Genomic DNA, 17,835 nt, shown 5'->3' on the forward strand with positions numbered 1-17,835 from the left:
TATAACTCCATGCTGATGTTTGCATGCACAACACTACAATAGTTAAATGCTTATTTTCTAGTAAACATAAATTTGTTGAAGTTACAGTGTAATGGTTGCAGATGTCTATAGGCTTTCCTGACATACTGGATATACCTTGCAAGCACATAGGGTTTTCAGTGTGAACAAGTGTCTGGAGAATTAACATCTGATGTGAATCTTCCTTTGAAAGAATAGTGTGAACAGATGTATAAGTATATTTTGGAAAATAATTGAACCTAAGGGGTAGAGTCTTCATTTAAAAGTCCAGCATGAACCAGTGTTTAGCCACACATTTGAGAATAAACAACAACCATTAATACACAGTTGCAAGCAACTCTCTGCCAAGTTTAAAACACATACATGCACAAAGTATACCCAGCAGATCAGAAATGTCCAGCTGCGATCATTACCACATTACAGCACTGTTCTATCTTAACAAAAAGCAGAAATCATAGATATAAAGAAACTAAAATAAAATTAACATTTTGCATCTTTAAAAGCAGTTCTGAATCTCTGACAATAAAGTTCACTTCAACTGATTGCTTTATCACCCACACTTGAAAAAAAAAACTGTCCCCATCAGTCCATTATTTTTAAAAAGTTTAATTATGCCTTTTTGATTATGTACACAAAATTGCATAAAATTATAAAAAATATGCATTCATGTGTAAATTCATGTGTGCATGCATGCACACACATATGCCTGCATACAAGCATGTATGCATGCACACAGATCTTAATTCATAGATCAGCAAAATGCCTTGTCAATAAAACCATTAACTCATCAGTAGAAGGAAGGCACATGAAACGAGGATTCCAAGGCACGCCTTTGGTAAAATATGCTGCAAAGGTCCTCATGAACAACATGAGGTACAACTGGTTAACATGAACACTTTTATAAACAATTCTTCCACTCTGTCTCACTTACACACACACACAGCACAGTACAGCATGTAAAATATTTCTACATTCTACATGTGAGGCATACTCATGATGGGAATCTTCTAGATTAAAGAAGATATTCTGACCTTATTAATTCACTTGTTTAAAAGCACAACTCTTTCACGTAAAAATTTCTGGCACAATCCAGACTTGAAGACTTGAAAGCAATAAAATGGGACTCTGAACTTTGTAATTACACAAACAGTGCAGTCCTGTCTGTGCTTTGGAAGTAAAAGTTTTAAGGCACAATGGTCTACTCTTGTGCAACATATTTAAGATTTTTGTGATTTATTTCAAGATTCAGATTCATCTGGATTTTGAGATCCTGTCTCCATCTATATGCTAAATGATATGAAATGCAATGAGGCAAAGAACTAAAAGTTCTTTATCTGGAAAAATAATTCAGATCTTTCTATGATTATATTTCATCACTTTCTTACAACATGAGCTGTTTGATTTCCTTTGATTCTTAGAATTAGTGCCAGTAATTACAATGGTCTGAGTGATGGTTTATCTTCATCAAGCGTGTCAAAATCATCATCTAGCATCATTGGAAGCACAGGATTCAAGGACAAGGAATGTGAACTATGCTGGAGTTCTCTAAGGCTATGCTCCAAAATATTGTTCTCAATCTGTGGCTCACCCTCATCATCAAAATCATAGTAATCCCACACTGGTGTTTCTGGCCGAGATGATGGTGGAAATGGAGAAAGTTCTAGTGTTGGAGAGCAGCGTGGTGTTGGCGGGCTTGAAGAGGATTGTATCTTCTGAAATGATGCATTGTTAGCACCCTCTAGTGCATATGTTTCTTTTTGCAGCTCTGGAACCTTTCTGAGTTTTGTGACACTTTCATTTGATTGACTTGCTACTACGTGTCTATTCTTAGCTGTCTCTCTGAGACTTTTGCTCTCACTGTCATCTTCAGTTTGCTGAGACACCACACTACTGGCGCCACAACTCTCTTCTGAATTTGGAAAGTTTAACCTAAAATTAGGAACCTTGTCTGGAATTACTTTTTTGCGCACATGCTCAGATACATCACTTCTTGAGAGATCTGCATTATACTCCTCAGAAGATAAAGAAGTCTTCATATCTGAAAATCTTTCCTGTGCCTGCGGTGTCACACTTACATCCTCCAAACCTATCTTTCTAAGACACTCACTTGGAATAATTTTCTTTTTAGATCCATTGCATGGATAGGTTTGTACAGCAGATATACTGACAGAAGATCTTTCTTCCACTGCCAAAGTTGTGATCACAGTATTTGGTGTATTAGCTTTCTTGCCATATTCCTCATCTGATGATGGCATGTCAAGCGTTGTGCTTGAAGATCCTCCAGATCCAACGCCAGCACTGATCACCACTTCTGTCAAATCTTGACCCTTTTCTTTAACTCCAGCGTCATCATCATCATCTGAATCAAGACATAGTGCAAGATGTGACCTGAGAAAATCATCACCACTTATTGACACAACCTCCTCTAGATCAGTCTCTCGTGCATTCTGAACTGAGAGGGGAAACAGGTCTTTATCTGGTGCAAGTCTGCTGGGTCTGGTGTGAGTGTCAGTCCTGTTATTGCTCACCTCCAGCTGCAAGTCTCTGGCACTGTACACACGCATGTTGTTGGGAATAGTGATATTCATGCATGGAATGAGGGGGTATTTTTCACGGATAGGTTTGCGTACAGCCACCCGTAAAGGCATGTGGACCATGGCCATCAGGAAGGTGCGGTGTGAGTGTTTCTGAGTCATGCACACTTCGAACTGCAAACTGCGTTCTTTCACAATGTCAGGTGTCACCCCTGTGTACAGCAGTGGATTAGAGAATCTGTGACCAAAAAAGAAAAAAGGTTTTCTTTGTGAAACAGATTATGTGATATGTGCCTGCATATAGGTGGTGTCTAATATTATTTCCAAAATTAGTTTCTGAATGCAAATAATAATAACAATCCAAGTTTTCAACCAGAAAAAAATGCATGCTCGTGTTTCACTTTTGTAAATCTGCTGGATACCTGTTAAAAATCATGGCACACATGGATGCACATGAACAAACTTGCTTCATTGGCACTAACTGGGAGGGGGGTTGATTTGATGGCTTAAAAAATTGATTCCTTCTTTCCCTCCACCTATAGACCAATCTTGATCAATTCTGGATATGAATTGTGATTCTCTAAAGGGGGTAAAATATGCAAGAACTAGCTTATGTTACAAGCTGCAAATATGAGGACAGGATTCAGGACTGGGGAACATTTAGCAATGTGACAATGTCACACTTTATCAAAGCTAACACTGAGCACAATGGCTGAACTTGTATCCAGCAAAATATAAATATAGATTATCCTGGTGAGGTGCACATATACATCCCTATCACTTACTTGAAGGAGGATGGTGTAAATATGTGCTGGATGCCTGTCTTTGGGGTTTCAGACTGTCTCCCACTGGAGGAATCCACTACAACATCCTCTGTCTGCCTATTAGTCTTCTTAGCCTGGTCTGGGATCATGTAGGTTCTCACAAATATTGAGTAGATCATCGAGATCTGGGCTGATATGACCAAAAGGCAAGAACCAATAGTTGAGTCATGTGTGAAATTTAAGGCACAAATCTTTTGGGGTTTTCTTTTTCCTTGCCAATACTTAAAGTATTCAACTCTCATGAATGTGATAATGTGAAAATCCTTCTATGCCATCTACTGACCTACAGACAGAAATGCTGTTTGCTGTTATTGTATAAAAAGATGTGTTAAAAGAATTATTCAGGAATTATTCTGTACTTACGTGGAGGCAATAGAAGGTCGCTGATCTGCCACACCCGAATTTTCAAGATTCCTCTATGGTATTCGAAGGACAAATGCAGGTAGCCCATAGCTAACAACAAAAGAATGTAGAGTCAGTAAAATGGCTCCTAAGACTTTTCCAGGAAGGCAGAAAATATTGAAAGGTGTGATTTCCTCCCAAACTTACCAATTCTCCAAAAGTCTTTACAGGTCATTTATTGGTATATCCCTCCAGGTTAATATTTAGCATTATATTAGTACTTTAGTTGTAAACTGTAGTAGTATAAGCTTGCTTTTTTTCCTCTCACAGTTTGGGACTGAACTCGCACTGAAACTAGTGCTGTTTTTTAGGTCTGTGACAAAACTTTTTAACACAATAAATGACATAAGTCAACTGTCTGATATGAGACTATCAAAAAGCAGGGACATACAATTAACTATTTGTGCAGCTAAAAACACCAGGAAGCCTAACTCTTGCTAAAAAAATGGATGGAGGACTTTGAAAATTCTTCAGTTGCTTGATTAAAATTATCTGCCTCATCCTCTCTGCTAACATTGAAAAAAACCCAGCTTGTCTGACTTGAACATTTTTAAGTCATGCATGAGATTAAGGCACAAACCTTTTTGAGTTTTCTTTTTCCTTGCCAATCCTTAAAGTACTTAACTCTCAAAAATGTGAAAGTGTGAAAATCCTACACCACCATCTACTGACCTACAGAGAGAAATGCTGTTTGCTGTTACTCAAAGAATTTCATGTACCAACTTATTTTCCTACTACTGAGGTCTCTGACATCCAAGTGGGACCCAGCACGCACTGCAAAAACTGAGTAGTGATCACAGCGACATGCTTACTCGCTGGTGCTGGCACTTCTGGCAAGTGGTCAGAGTCTCCTGGCACTGGACAGTGACTCATCTTCTGCTCATTGTTGTTCTTTTGATCTTGCTCCAACTCTCCTCTGCACCCTCCCAGTTCCATAACTGAGAAGAGAAGAACAATGAAACTATTCAACAGAAACTGGTCAATCTTCAAGTAATTAAAGTTTGAAGACTGAAAATGAAGGAATGCATTCTGAAAGTATGCCTTGTTAGAAGACATTTTTTTTTAGTTTGGTTTATACTTTACTATGTTGTTTCCACCTTAAGGTCTTTTTTTGTCTTAAACACAAAATCATTGACCATTTCTTTCAACTGTTCTGAAATATGGATTTTTTTAGGTGTTTTATTTTTAATTATTAATCAACCAATATGCTAATCAGCTTGTCGTTAAAAGAAATGTTATCCTTTTCAAGGTGATTGCAAATGGAGCAAATGACATACTTAGATGAGTTTGTGCTAAATTATCTTTTTGTTATAAGACATGGAACCTGTAACTGAATTCTATTTATAAACATATGCATCTCATATTAACATTCTACATTAATAGGCTGGCCTACTTTAATAGTCTATGAAGGAACATGTATGCAAACAGATTAAATAACACAGGTGATCATAAAGTAAGGTCATGTATATTTAGCATTACTGCAGCCAGAAACACTGGTCTATTATAGTGAACTTTATCTACTCAACATTAGCATTTTAGTTGTGTTATCATGCAGGCGGAAGTAACTGAAAGGAAATTCTTATGCTCTCCTCCCTTAAACACTCCTAGGGAAAAGATAACTACATCTGCCTAATTCCCTGATGTGAATGCATTTCTTTTAATCTCAGTCCTTACTATAAACTCCATAAATAATATTTTCTCTGCCTCCTCTCTGGCTGACTGTGGCCATTTCACCACCAACTTCGGCCATCTTTCTCAATTTTCTGCCACCTGTAACTTTTCTATAACCTGCTAAAAAACAACTCTGTTCCCTCTTACACTTTTGCCCTCAGCACAAAGAAGGATTAAGTCACAATGGTACACAGGCTGTACGCTACACAACACCAGCTTACAACGTTCACCATATGAACATATCTTTCTTTGATATTAAACTTCTGTGAACAGCATCTTGTCCCAAAACCTCACGCTGTTAAGAAGGGGGAACTAATAATTGATTAAATCAGGTAAGTCCTAGTTGAGAAGCTGCAGGTATTCGTTACTAATTAAAGCCTTGGTTGGCAAATCCTGGCTACGTGTTTTTCAAAAACGCGATTTAAAAAAATGCGCTTGAATTACTAGGCAACATACTGGATATCCTGAAATGTACACTGAAGTACGGAATTTGTGTTGCTTGACTTCATAAGTGCTTATAAGAAACTGCAATTAATACCATGACACACGATGTCGTCTGTTTCACAATGAGGTATACACTTGTCATTCCAGTTGTTGTTAAGAGCTGTTGTAGGTTTTTAAGATGAGTTTGGGTTTTCCCCTCCTTCCCCTTACCTCCATCATACTGTCACTGTCCTAGTACATTCCACTGCGCCGGAGTCAGTCGTGAGGGCCAACACTACTACTGCCACTGCTGCAAAGAGATGGACACGTTTGGGGTACCCGTGTCGGTGAGCGCTAGAACTTCACGAACAGGTGGCAAGTAGTCTTTGCAGTCTGCCGATCGCCGGTATACCTGCTGAAGCTACAGTCGCGATGCCACACGCTGACACACAGCATACGACACGTTGTGCGCACCCTAAAATATGGCCCCAGCTATGCCCATTCACCGACAGCACCTTACAAAGCCAAAAGGTGGCTGTAGTATATCCGATAGGTGCACCTCACTTGACTCTATGGCAGTTTTAAGTGATCATATCACGGCGTACAGGACTTGTCAAACAGTATGCGCGCGCATGTGTGTGACAGACGACTAACGCGATGACTCCATGATCAGCAATATATATATAAAAAAAAACAAACTGGTGTAAGTTATTTTATTGTGATTTTTTCCGTTTTTATTTGGAAGAATACGGTAGAGGGGACTCGCGTCTCCTGTCCGGAGCAGCTATACACGGTGTACGTCGTTGAGCTTCAACCTAAGACGATGGCGAAATGTTGACACGGACCCCTCCTCGCCACAACTCCCGTCCGCACATTGTTTCGCTGGTCTCGATAGTCAATCCGTGTGCATGTGTGCGTACGTTCGCTTGTATGAGACGAGTACGTGTGTGTCTGCGCGTGTGAAGCTTATAGTTTTTGTGTGCGTGTGTGATTAAAAACGTGCCTTCTAGGGTACGCCATTAACTTGCTTACTCTTTCACTCCCTCACATGCCCCCAAATGCCCCGATAAGCCTGGAATCCCGAGATTAAGAACGTTCACTCGATCCTACACCTGCCCGCGGGTCTGTTGATACACGAGACTCGAATAGTTTTTCCAAAGACCCTTGAACTTCATGTGAAGCACGAAGGTTACCAATTAACCCTCGACTGACTGTCCTGCTCTCAGCCGCGCCCTATAGTTAACCCGAAGACACACGTGTGCACCCTTAATTGCTAGCTCGTTATAGCACAAGATGTATTTTTATTGTTTTTGTTTTTTTTAAACACCTAGGCTTGGTCATTTGAGAGTCAAGTTAAGCAATTAGCGACAACAGCTAAGTTGCTAGCCCGGTACGTCAGACCACAGACACTATAATTATTGTCCTTATAGTCAGACCGAACACAGCAGAATCAATCCACAGCACTGTCTTTCGTGTGATACAATTAACCGTGGGATGAAACGGCCCGGAGTGCAAGATCGCGAACTGGTTTGAAAGTGGAGGATCCGGACAGTCAGGTAGGACTGCTGCGAGGGGGATGGGTGGTGGAATTGGTGTTTTACGCCGATCCAGCAACCATAAGGCAAAGCAGCCGCACACAGAGAAAGAACTGCGCTCCCAAGACGAGATCTGAACCCACGACAGCCTATTGTGCTGTCTGCACTCACTGTATTGGTGACAAGCGCTTATAACCGTTGTGCCAACGGACCGCCTCACTGCTGATCGAGAGGATCGTAATGTCAAGGGTTTAAACCTCGTTCTAGGGTACTATTCTCCGCATATGGGACACCTGTTCATAGGGTTTGACGCCGGAGGTTTACTCCATGTACCCGACCCGTTTTCCTTTACCTTCATCGCTTCTGTGCTTCCCGGATCCCCCCAAGTGCAGAACACTATAGGGTAGAAGCATATTAAAATAAAATAATATAGAAGCATATTAAAATAAAACACCAACCAACCATATATAGTCAGCCGCACAAGCTGCTTATCACTAGAGTTACAATCAAATAACAGTAGCAGCAGCAATGATATGGCGAATTAGAAGGCTATATATGGGGTTTGACAGTACGAGTGCAGATCGAAGTCATCGATCCCCAAGCCTCGCCGGGCCAACGACGATTCAATGTCGCCGTAAATATGGATTAACAATGAAAGGTCACGTACATTGAAGATACATAGATTTACCCCGTGTGTGTGTATATATATGGCTTGTGATGTAATCCTTGGGCACCTCTCAAACCCGCGCCAAAAATAGTACAACATATAATCATTGGCCGTATCCACATACACCTAAGCTTGTAATGTTCTAAATTGATGGAAGATTTTTATTCTCAAACTAGCGGGAAAATTGTTGTAAATTTGTTGAAGATAAATAATCAACAATAGAAGGGGGTGGGTGTAAGTAAACACGTACTATACTGAAGAGCGAGGCTACAATAAACAAAGCGGGCTGCATGCGAATACACGGGCTTACGTGACAACGGTACCCGACTACATGACGAACTAAACGCCAACGACAACCTACGTAATGGATGCCAACGACAGTAACAGCGGCGGAGTCTTCGTTCATGCGTGTACGTGTACGTCAGTGTGCACCTCTGTGCACATGCTTATATATATATGCCTCACGTTTCCTTTGTGACAGGAAATGAACTTACCTGCTTTAAAAGCTGTCAGACACATTCTGAACAAATCACAACGCTACGAAAAAACCACCTCCGGAGTTGGTTGTCGGTGCGGCAGTCAAGAACACGACTTGCACTGCACTACAGACCGCCGCACGACACAAAAGGGCGGCGGTTGGCTACAGGTGTTCCCGCGAATGGGGTGGCGCGGCAAGAGAACGCGTTCACATCTCCAGTGCTATATAGTAGCACATATACGCGTCTTAGTACAACAATCAAAGGCAGCCAGTCGTATCAAGCAGGAAAATGTTGTCTGCCGTGTTCACGCTAACACTGACGGGCTGCATGATTTCCGTCAACTCATTACCGAAAAGGTGAGCACCGCGCACCTGTCCCAGAAGCAAGCATATAGCCCCGCCCACCGGGCAGAAAGACCTCAGTGCTGCCCAGGGCCGCTGAGAGCCCTGGGTAGACGGCCTTTCCGGGTATAGTAACCGCAAATTATTTTCCCAGTATATATGTTTACATTTCGATTGACCAAGGTCTGGGCCCCATTCACAGCCGCGGGTCTGGGTACAGCATCCCCCCTCCCCTTCTCTCGTCAGGCCTGGTGCTGTCCCCAGAACAGTTTTCGATGAAGGTTTATGCTGGACAGCTGCCAGAGGTTCGCACAACAGGTGACAAACAAAGCTGCTTGCGCTACAGGTGCGAATGATACTGCGTGCGCACACGCATAATAATGCAAGATCACAATTATGGAAACACGATCAGGTCGTGTTTACAATTTACCGACACCACACCGAATGACTATGTGAGGTTTTTTTTTTTTTTGTAAATCCGTCGCGGAGCGGCATTCAGCTGTGACTGCCCCGCACCGTAAGAGGCCTAACATGGAACCATCATAGGACGTTGGCCCCGATGAAATTTTGCTCCAAGAAAAAATGTACTTATTGATGCCAAATTAATCAACACCACGAAAGTACAACTCGCGAATGCTGAGGACCAACTACATATCCTTAGAAACTCGCGTATGCAAAGAATCGCAAAGAAGAGGTCGCATGAGTGTGTGTGTACACGAAGTTCGTGGTGTAATGCATATCATGAGATAACGTTTCGTCGCCATTCGCCCGGCGCAACGTCAAATCACTTGATAATAATTTACCTCCCTTCGAGGAAAAAAACAAAGACTGTAAGGTAGGCGCACTTGCCTCCCATATCCCTTCCAATTTAAAGGTAAGTAAAAAACCCTTTGTGACAAGCCATACGTTAGTTTATGAATATTGAAAGCTACATCATTAAACAAGCAATAGTTTATATGATGATTTTTGTCTATATAAGCACAAACTTTTGTATGAATTGTTTAAGGTAAATAAAAAGCTAAAGGTCCCCCCCCCCCTTTTTTGGTTAGGTCATTGAGGGGTGAGATGCTAAAGACCACACCTTTCTTGGGGCCAGCTTCATGTGAGGCCACTGCTCCTCGATCTCCTTCTCCCTGCTTACCTTTCCTACACCATGTTTGGAGTCAGGTACTCATTTCTGATAGCTAGGTCAACAAGTGAAAGTTTGCTGCACCACATAGGCATCAAACCGGCATGCATCCAGGTTTGGACGCCTAACAACTTATTAATCTACTTCCCCAGTTTAAAGTATATTTTCATGTGTTTTAAGTATGAAAGTGCAGCGATTTTTCACCAGATTGGGCATTTAAAGAGGTGAGAGTGATGATTTAAGAGCATTGCTCTTAAGCATATATAATATTATGCTTAGGGAAAGAGATAGCCAAGTGGTTAGATCGCTGGGTTCCAAACTGAGATGTGCACTGGTTTGATACCCAAGTAGTGCAGCAAACTTCCCCAAGTTGACCCAGCTGGCAGGAATGGGTACTTGACTCTATAGAGGGTTGAGGAAGGTAAGGCAGTGAGGGAGAGGAGATGGGCACTGCCCTCACATTAAGCTGGCCTTGACAAAAGGGAGATCTCTAACACCTCACTCCCAACAACTTGAAAATGTTAGAGGACAGCCTTTACCTTTTTTAAGTATGAAAGTGAATTCATATTTGCTAATTCTTCTTCACTTTTATTACTTTAGATTTAGGAAGAACAAAATCAAAGAAATGAGTGCTATGAATAAAAACCACACACACACAGTGTGTGCATAAACATTTTAAAACTTACACTCACTCATTTTGTTAATAATCTTTCTGCCTTCGTTTGATGCCACATCGCTGCATGTTTTGCCATCCCAGTTCTTGATATTCACTTTCCCACCATGTTTTATCAGCAACTGGAGACATTCCAGATGTCCTTGTTCAGCAGCCAAATGCAGTGCAGTATTACCATGTAGACTGTCCTGAGTATTCGGACACCCTTTAATAAAAATTTTCACAGTTTTCAATATATAGATATAAATCAAAGTTTATATACAATTGTGTATAATTAACACTCAAAAATATGTTAAGACATTATTACACTTTAGATTTGTAGATACATGTAATACTTTATACTGTATTACACACATATATATATAATGAGCCTGTGACAAAAGTTTGACCCATTAAATGGGTCAGGGGGGGGGGGTAAAATTAATTTTAATATTCTTGTTTTTCTGTCTATATTTCACAAAGCTATGTGTCATGAAGTGTCCATAAATGTAGTTAAAAAATAACTGCTCATCTGGTTTTTATGCAATTGCATTTTTAGTGTGATATTCAGGCGTCTGATGGGCATCATGTATGGACAAAAAAGTACAGCAATTACTCAGGACTACTACCAAGGAAAACCCACAGGACTGGTTCATTAATACTGTTTATTCATACATTTCAAAATGAAATACTTAGTAGCATTGGAAGCATATTTAACAAAAAATTTATTTTTGTCCCATCAGACACCAAACTTTATATTTTTCTCTCAAGTGCTCCACTCTGCTGGAAACACCAAAAAGACAGCAGATGCCTATCAAAATTATACAGCACTATTTATATTGTATGTTTTTCACATAATAAAAGTGTTATATTCCAAGAAAAAAGAAATAGAGCAGATTTGTCCCATGACTCCCATTGGGCTTATTATCTGAAACTAGTTTTACAAAACCAAAGTAATCTACTGTATGTGTTAATGTATGGATGTGGCTGATAACATCTGATTTGCATGGGATATCTGAAGTTACTTAAGAATCACACAATGCAAGAAGACAACATCAGATATAAACAAAACAAGTATGACATGATTTTATTAAAAATCAACATAACCATTTTCCAGTGAAAAAGAGTTGATTATTTTGTCCCCGTGAGACCAGACAATGTACAGTTTGAAGCTGAGTATATTGCCACCTGTAGGCAAATGTAAATTTCCACATCTGAGAGCAACTAAAGACACAACAGTGCAGCAATCACAAAGGCAATAATAAAGCGAGTAACTCTTCTAACATTCAAGAGCACTGAGTTAAAGCTTTGATGAGAATCCTAGGTGCTTGAACTTAACTGCAAATCACAAAGAAATAAAATAAAGTTTAACACAGTTGTGAGAAGTTTATCTGCTCAGCCTTTGGAAAATCACATATTTGGACATGTCACTCTCCACCATCACCTCACCAACCACGTTTCGCAAAAAACTGAAAACCCATCTGTTTCTTTCAAACCAGTCTTAAACTACCAAGAAACACTTCTGTCTATATTTTTTACTTTTTCTGGTGTTTTATATATTTGTTCACTTTATTTTTTTCTTCTTTTGTTTTTTTTCTGCGCAATGAGCATTCTTCGGAATGGATACCTGCGCATTACAAATTGACTTATTATTATTATGCCGGGTAAACAAACACACACACCAATATGATTAATAAATAATAATAAATGCAAAATTTGTAAAGCATATACTCACACTCCTAAGGAGCATGCTCTTAGTGCTTAAGAACAAGAACGAAACATGGACAGTATACAAGGGACAGGAAAACAAACAACATATGAACTATAAAAGAATAAACAACCGTACTAAACGAAGAATAAAATAAATACAGAAAACACAAAGAGAAAACAAATAACAAGGATAAGAGCTGAGAGTAACATGATATTGCAAAAGAATGGGTGTGGAAAAGGACTAGCATTATGCGAAAGGTTGTTAGGAGTAAGAGGTGAGAGGTGCATTTTCCGATTACAAGATTCAGGACAGAAAGACACATTTAAAAAGCATTAAAATTCAAAACAAGTGACTGTTAACATAATATCAGAATGACTACCAGCAAAACAACCCCCAGACCCAGCCCTTTAATGAACACTGTATTGTGTTGCTAATTGTGATTAAGAACCTGCACCACCCGCTGCACCCCCTTCCACAAAACCTAGTAGGTGTCACCTCTGCTTCACTCACTACCTCCACATCTGGTCAATCTGTTAGTCTCATAAAAGGGATGAAGTGGTTGGTCACCCAGTGGCTCTTCATCATGTCACTGCGTGTGGTGCTCCACAAAATGGACAGAGTGACTGCAGAGGACTGGTGATCTGTGCTTGGGAAAATCACCCCGTTGTTCAGTTCGTAGGAAGTTGTACAGGGTACTTAGATGCCACTGGAGCACCAAAAACATTGGCTGCTGCCCAGAAGCTCCAAATGTTCATAGTTGATCCCCTTTTAGAGGATGCCAAAACATCCTTTATGAAGAGGTCCTTATCTCAGAAACCGGAGCCCCCTAACAAAGCCAGTGTACAAAAACTCTACCATTGTTACGCCTGTCACAGCAATAATTTTTGTTTACTAATAGTTCTCGAAGAAGAAATATCCAGTCGTTAACATGTACAAGTTCATGCAGCCATAGTGAGAATGCTGACTATCAGTAGCAAATGAGTAAATTTAATGAGGATCAATAAGTTGTATTGTATCTATTTCTGACGGCCATCTTAATCTTATGGTTGTCATCACTACAAAGTAGAAAAAAGTTAAGGATACAGTGCGAAACACTTACCACATCGCATGTAAAGCACTGCAAGTCGTTATGCGACATCACGTTGCCAAGGTTATGCGAGTATCAAACGTTGAAACGGAACAGTTTCATGACAAGAAAATGGGATCAAACGGTAGTCACGATTGGACAAAGTCTTCCAGTTTCAAGCAAAATTTATGTATTGGTGTCAATCTCTTCGTGTTTCTGTTAACAAATATTTAATAAAATTAGCGATCGGACAACTATTTTTTCCACACGACTTCCGTCGTCTATTAGACAAAAGGGATTATCTCGGTGATCAAAGTTTCCGTGATTTCGGGACAAAGTACCATGAATCCCTTTGGTATGAATTTATTTTTTGCAGGAATATGTTGGCAAATACTTTGTATGTGGAAATTGTAGAATTTTGTTAGGTGAAAAGCTTCACTCCAGCCCGAATGTTTGAAACTTCGGAATGTGAGTAGAAATTACGTCAAACGTGACGCAACCTCAACCGGCCATTTTTTTTTTTGTTTCGTTGGCGATTATATCCGATTCCCGCATTCAAACACACAAAACATGCAAACAAACACACACAGAATGGAAGTATTATCATATGTATCTCCTGAAATCTTTATTCATCCATTGATCGATGTAGATTCAGTTTCAACAATGCAAAAATAAAGATGTAAGCAATCTATGTCCGCGATTGACTGCATGCCAGAGGCATAAACATATATACATAATACATGGATAGAGCTGAATAAATAGAAAAAAATTAGACACTTACCTCCATGAGACAACAGATGATATAAAACATCTCTGTCTCCACTGCAGGCAGCCTCCTGCACCGGAGTCCACTGCAAAATTCCCACGGAATTAACGTCCATGCCCATTTTCAGTGCCGCTAAAACCCCATTCAGGTCTCTGTATCGGACAAACTCATGCAGTTTTGTGTCCATTTTGAATAATATTTTGTATAATTATGACAACTATTACTTATTTAAACTTTCATCTTAACTTTCTTATTCTTATTTTCTGGGTTATTTAATTGTCCCCACTGCGAGTTGTAACTACAGACGCCATACCCTTGCTTAACTTAAAATCAACTTCCGGTTGAAGATAAACGTGGAGAGTTGTGGGATACCTATGGCGGTGTAAATGTGAAATCCGAGGTTCCCCGCGCTGCTTGTGATTATAACTTAATCTCTGTACTGCATTGACATTTTGCTAACTATTGAAAGTGAGAAGGACATTTCCATCAATGTTTAAGTATATTGTTATGGGATTACGAGGTTTCTTTGTGCTTGCAGCGAAGATATGGAGTTTCGTGTGCTATATTTTCAGGCGACAGGTTCGGTCGGTAAGTCGTCGATACTGCTTGATTTTATAAAGTGTTTTATAGACTCAAGTTTGAATAAACTTCACAGCTATAAAATTAATATGAGAATCGAATCCCGGAGATCCAATCTTGTCCATGATGGAATAGTGAATTTGAATTTTAAACTCGAGTTTCTAGTGTTGTCACTTTTCTGGTTTATGAACAGTGCTATGTCTTTAGGTATAAAGTAGTCATCTCTGCAGACTAATGTTGCAGTATGTTCGTATTATTTTAACAATTTGTTGCAGCAGTTAAGAGCTCACGTTATCATTGTGAAAGAAAAACAGCGGTTTGATTAGCAGAACCGTCGAATACTAGGAACAATGCGATAAATAAAGTTACCCCCATGCAAAACTTTGCTTGTTAGCAGAAAGAACGGTTCAGTTGAAAACTTAATGTCTTGAAAGTTTGTAAAACAATTGACAGAGAACAAGCATGAAGTGTGTTTTTATGTTTAATTATGAATTTGACCCAAGTGACATCAACAGTGATTGTCGATACAAAGGAAGAGTGTAAACCAAACAGCACAAAAAATGCATCTTTGTTTCATTATGATCAATCGTGAACAGATGGTAAGATATAATAAAAATATTTCTAATGTCATACATGAAGGCCACATCAAAACTATTTTTCTGTTTGAAATTCTACTTATTTTTTAGACCCGACCCCATCCCAAGCCTTTGTTCTTTTTGATAAAACGCTTCTTAAGGTGGAAAAATCAATGCTCCAAAAATAATACATCGACACATTAGTGAAAATACCTCTTATCTGTTCACCAAGAGAAGCTTACTTGATAGCTGACCTAAAAATATTTGCATCATAAATCTGACCAGTTTGGTCTTTTGCTTTTGTAAAGATTTTACAAATGTTTATGAATTCTTAAGAAACACAGTAATTGAAAAAAAGTTGACCTAAAAACATAAATAAAACTGTAAAAAAATAAAGTAAAATTTTTTACCTTTTTTGGGGAAGGGGCAGAATAAAGAGAAAACCCTAAAACAATGTATATATCTTAATGAAAAACAGTATCTTTTATAGTATATTAATGCTGAAAAAGGGTTAAATGCAGAATTTTATCTTTAACACTTTTCATACTGTGTACAGATTTCCATCAGTTTTGATACACTTGAAACTGTTATTCTGAGTTCATTTCTTAATAAAATGAAGAATATCTTTAAATGTATTGAACTTTTTTGCATAAATGTACTCTCTCAGTTTCTTTCTGAGTATAAAGGGGCCTGTAGAAATCTACTGTATCGTGATGAAGTTTTAGTATATCAGTGTGTGGGCATCACCTTCTGTTGAGCATCTCAATTATCTACTTAAAGTCAAAATTATCTACTTAAAAATGAGCCTTCTTTATCTGGTAAAGCTGTAGTTTTTCCACTGTGTGTAAACACTTACAGCTTGTAGAATCCCAGCCTGCCTGGCACTGCTATCCTTTGAGTCACCATAATCTGCTTTTTCATAATTAGGTACACAAAAATTATGCTTTGCCGCTATGAAAAGGATTGGAAATATTTGGAGTCTGTGAAATATATGTGTATAATTAAATAGTTCCCAGAGTAGATAATGTAGCAGCAAAATTTTTTCTCCTAATGCACAATTTTCTGTCTATGGTTGTGCAGTTAAAGTACATTACCCTATACTAACAATAATAATCATGACTATATAATAGATCCTCTTGGTTGAGAAGTTCATGGCATTTACAAAGTATCTACACACATGCTAAATGCACACAGATGCTTGCACATGCACAAATAAAAACCCAAGCTAGCCAAAGCTTTTAATTTGTTCATCCTTTGGAAATCCATGAAAGGATAATGTTGGATATTTGTAGGCTTAAACTGTATACTGTAGCACACCACAATGTCAATGATAATTTTTTCATTGTATGAACTGATATAATCAAAGAACAATATGTATAAATAATCTGCCAACATCAACCCTAAAGTGGTCTACCATCAACTTAGAGTCAAGGTCACATCCAGACATTCCCCACCACTGCTTTATAATTTACTGGACTGAAATTATCTGTATGATCACTTTCTAGTTTTAGCATTCCTTCCCACACACACAATTTTTTTTTAAGGAGATCCATCTTCATTTCCAGCTTCTTTATGGGAGCACGTGTCTTTCATTCTGGCATCATTATTGCAGCTACACTTAGTTTCTTACTAACTTCTTGTAACATATGGTTATTCATATTTTATCACAAATAACGTTGCAGGATTTTCTGTGGCAGTAATAGTGTAAGACTGGTAAACTCCTCAACCCATCTTCAGTTTTCATGACAACCTGGGTCATTGTATACCATAAACAAAGAACTCTTTAGGTTTTAATATATATATATGAAGACCTTGCTGTGTCATGTTAGTAGAAAGAAAGCAAATTGTTCTTGTTTGTTTTGGCAGGTGGTACAACATCAGACTGTGAAATACGAAATAGTGCCTTTGTCTCCACTTTCCAAGCACAGGCTGAGTATGTTTCATTGTTTTTTTCCTTTATTTTCTTTTTTTCAAATCTGTAAAAGTTTATAATTTAACATGGGAAGAAATTATGGCTATTTTGTACTCTTACATCAAAAGAGAAGGTTCACTTTCATGAACATTATAAGAAACTGTGTGAAAACATTGCAAATAGTATATAAAAAGGCTTTCCGTCTAATTATTTACCTATCATCAAGTAATAACATGAATGAGTTTTATTTTATGATCACATATTAATCAAATGTAATTTTTTTTAACAGGATTAGCTACCAAATTTAAAGTGGGTTTTTTTCTGTGTTATTCTTTGGTAGCACAAGATTAGGATGTTATGAGTATCAGTATTATTAAGAGATTGACTGCTTTTAGTGCCTGAGAGGCAGCTTGAGAAACGAAAAAAAGTGTATTCATAATCAGAGAAAAAAGTGAGAAGTGAGTTTTCTTGGGACCATTGAATTTGTTCTAATATCTGCAAAGAATGTGCCATGTAAACTGTGACGACCCATTAAAGTGCAGGTGTGTCCT

General features: G+C 38.8%; 2 protein-coding genes across 9 annotated transcripts in view; one reads left to right on the plus strand and one right to left on the minus strand.

Moving 5' to 3' along the window:
* On the minus strand, positions 1-14,542 carry LOC112557426 (tonsoku-like protein). Of its 6 annotated transcripts, XM_025227265.1 has the most exons (7): positions 14,234-14,542; positions 10,710-10,901; positions 4,591-4,716; positions 3,740-3,829; positions 3,338-3,506; positions 2,547-2,790; positions 2,190-2,377 (listed from the first exon to the last, which is right to left on the minus strand). In XM_025227265.1, exons 1-7 carry the CDS (start codon positions 14,403-14,405, stop codon positions 2,333-2,335), a joined length of 1,038 nt encoding a protein of 345 aa, XP_025083050.1. In that variant the 5' UTR covers positions 14,406-14,542; the 3' UTR covers positions 2,190-2,332. The 6 variants fall into 6 exon arrangements, with proteins under 6 accessions (XP_025083046.1, XP_025083045.1, XP_025083047.1 ...); XM_025227261.1 differs by having other exon boundaries at positions 1-2,790; positions 10,716-10,901; XM_025227260.1 differs by having other exon boundaries at positions 1-2,790.
* Positions 13,650-17,835, plus strand: part of LOC112557431 (CTD nuclear envelope phosphatase 1-like) — a 15,281-nt gene continuing 11,095 nt past the window's right edge. Inside the window, exons 1-3 of one of the 3 annotated variants that reach the window (XM_025227278.1) lie at positions 13,650-13,807; positions 14,757-14,806; positions 17,239-17,305. In XM_025227278.1, coding sequence (XP_025083063.1) covers positions 13,795-13,807; positions 14,757-14,806; positions 17,239-17,305 — 130 coding nt within the window. In that variant the 5' untranslated portion in view covers positions 13,650-13,794. The other 2 variants (XM_025227277.1, XM_025227276.1) reach the window with 2 other exon arrangements.

Source organism: Pomacea canaliculata, linkage group LG2, assembly GCF_003073045.1.
Source record: "Pomacea canaliculata isolate SZHN2017 linkage group LG2, ASM307304v1, whole genome shotgun sequence".
Lineage (NCBI taxonomy): Eukaryota > Metazoa > Mollusca > Gastropoda > Architaenioglossa > Ampullariidae > Pomacea > Pomacea canaliculata.

Excerpts from the sequence above, each read along its gene's own strand:
- LOC112557426 (XM_025227260.1), bottom strand. The coding sequence starts at position 14,405 with ATGGACACAAAACTGCATGAGTTTGTCCGATACAGAGACCTGAATGGG. Across the intron at positions 4,717-10,709 it reads TATTAACAAAATGAGTGAGT|TTATGGAACTGGGAGGGTGC; the intron begins GTAAGTTTTAAA and ends TTCTCTTCTCAG. Across the intron at positions 3,507-3,739 it reads CGACCTTCTATTGCCTCCAC|CCCAGATCTCGATGATCTAC; the intron begins GTAAGTACAGAA and ends TGGTCATATCAG.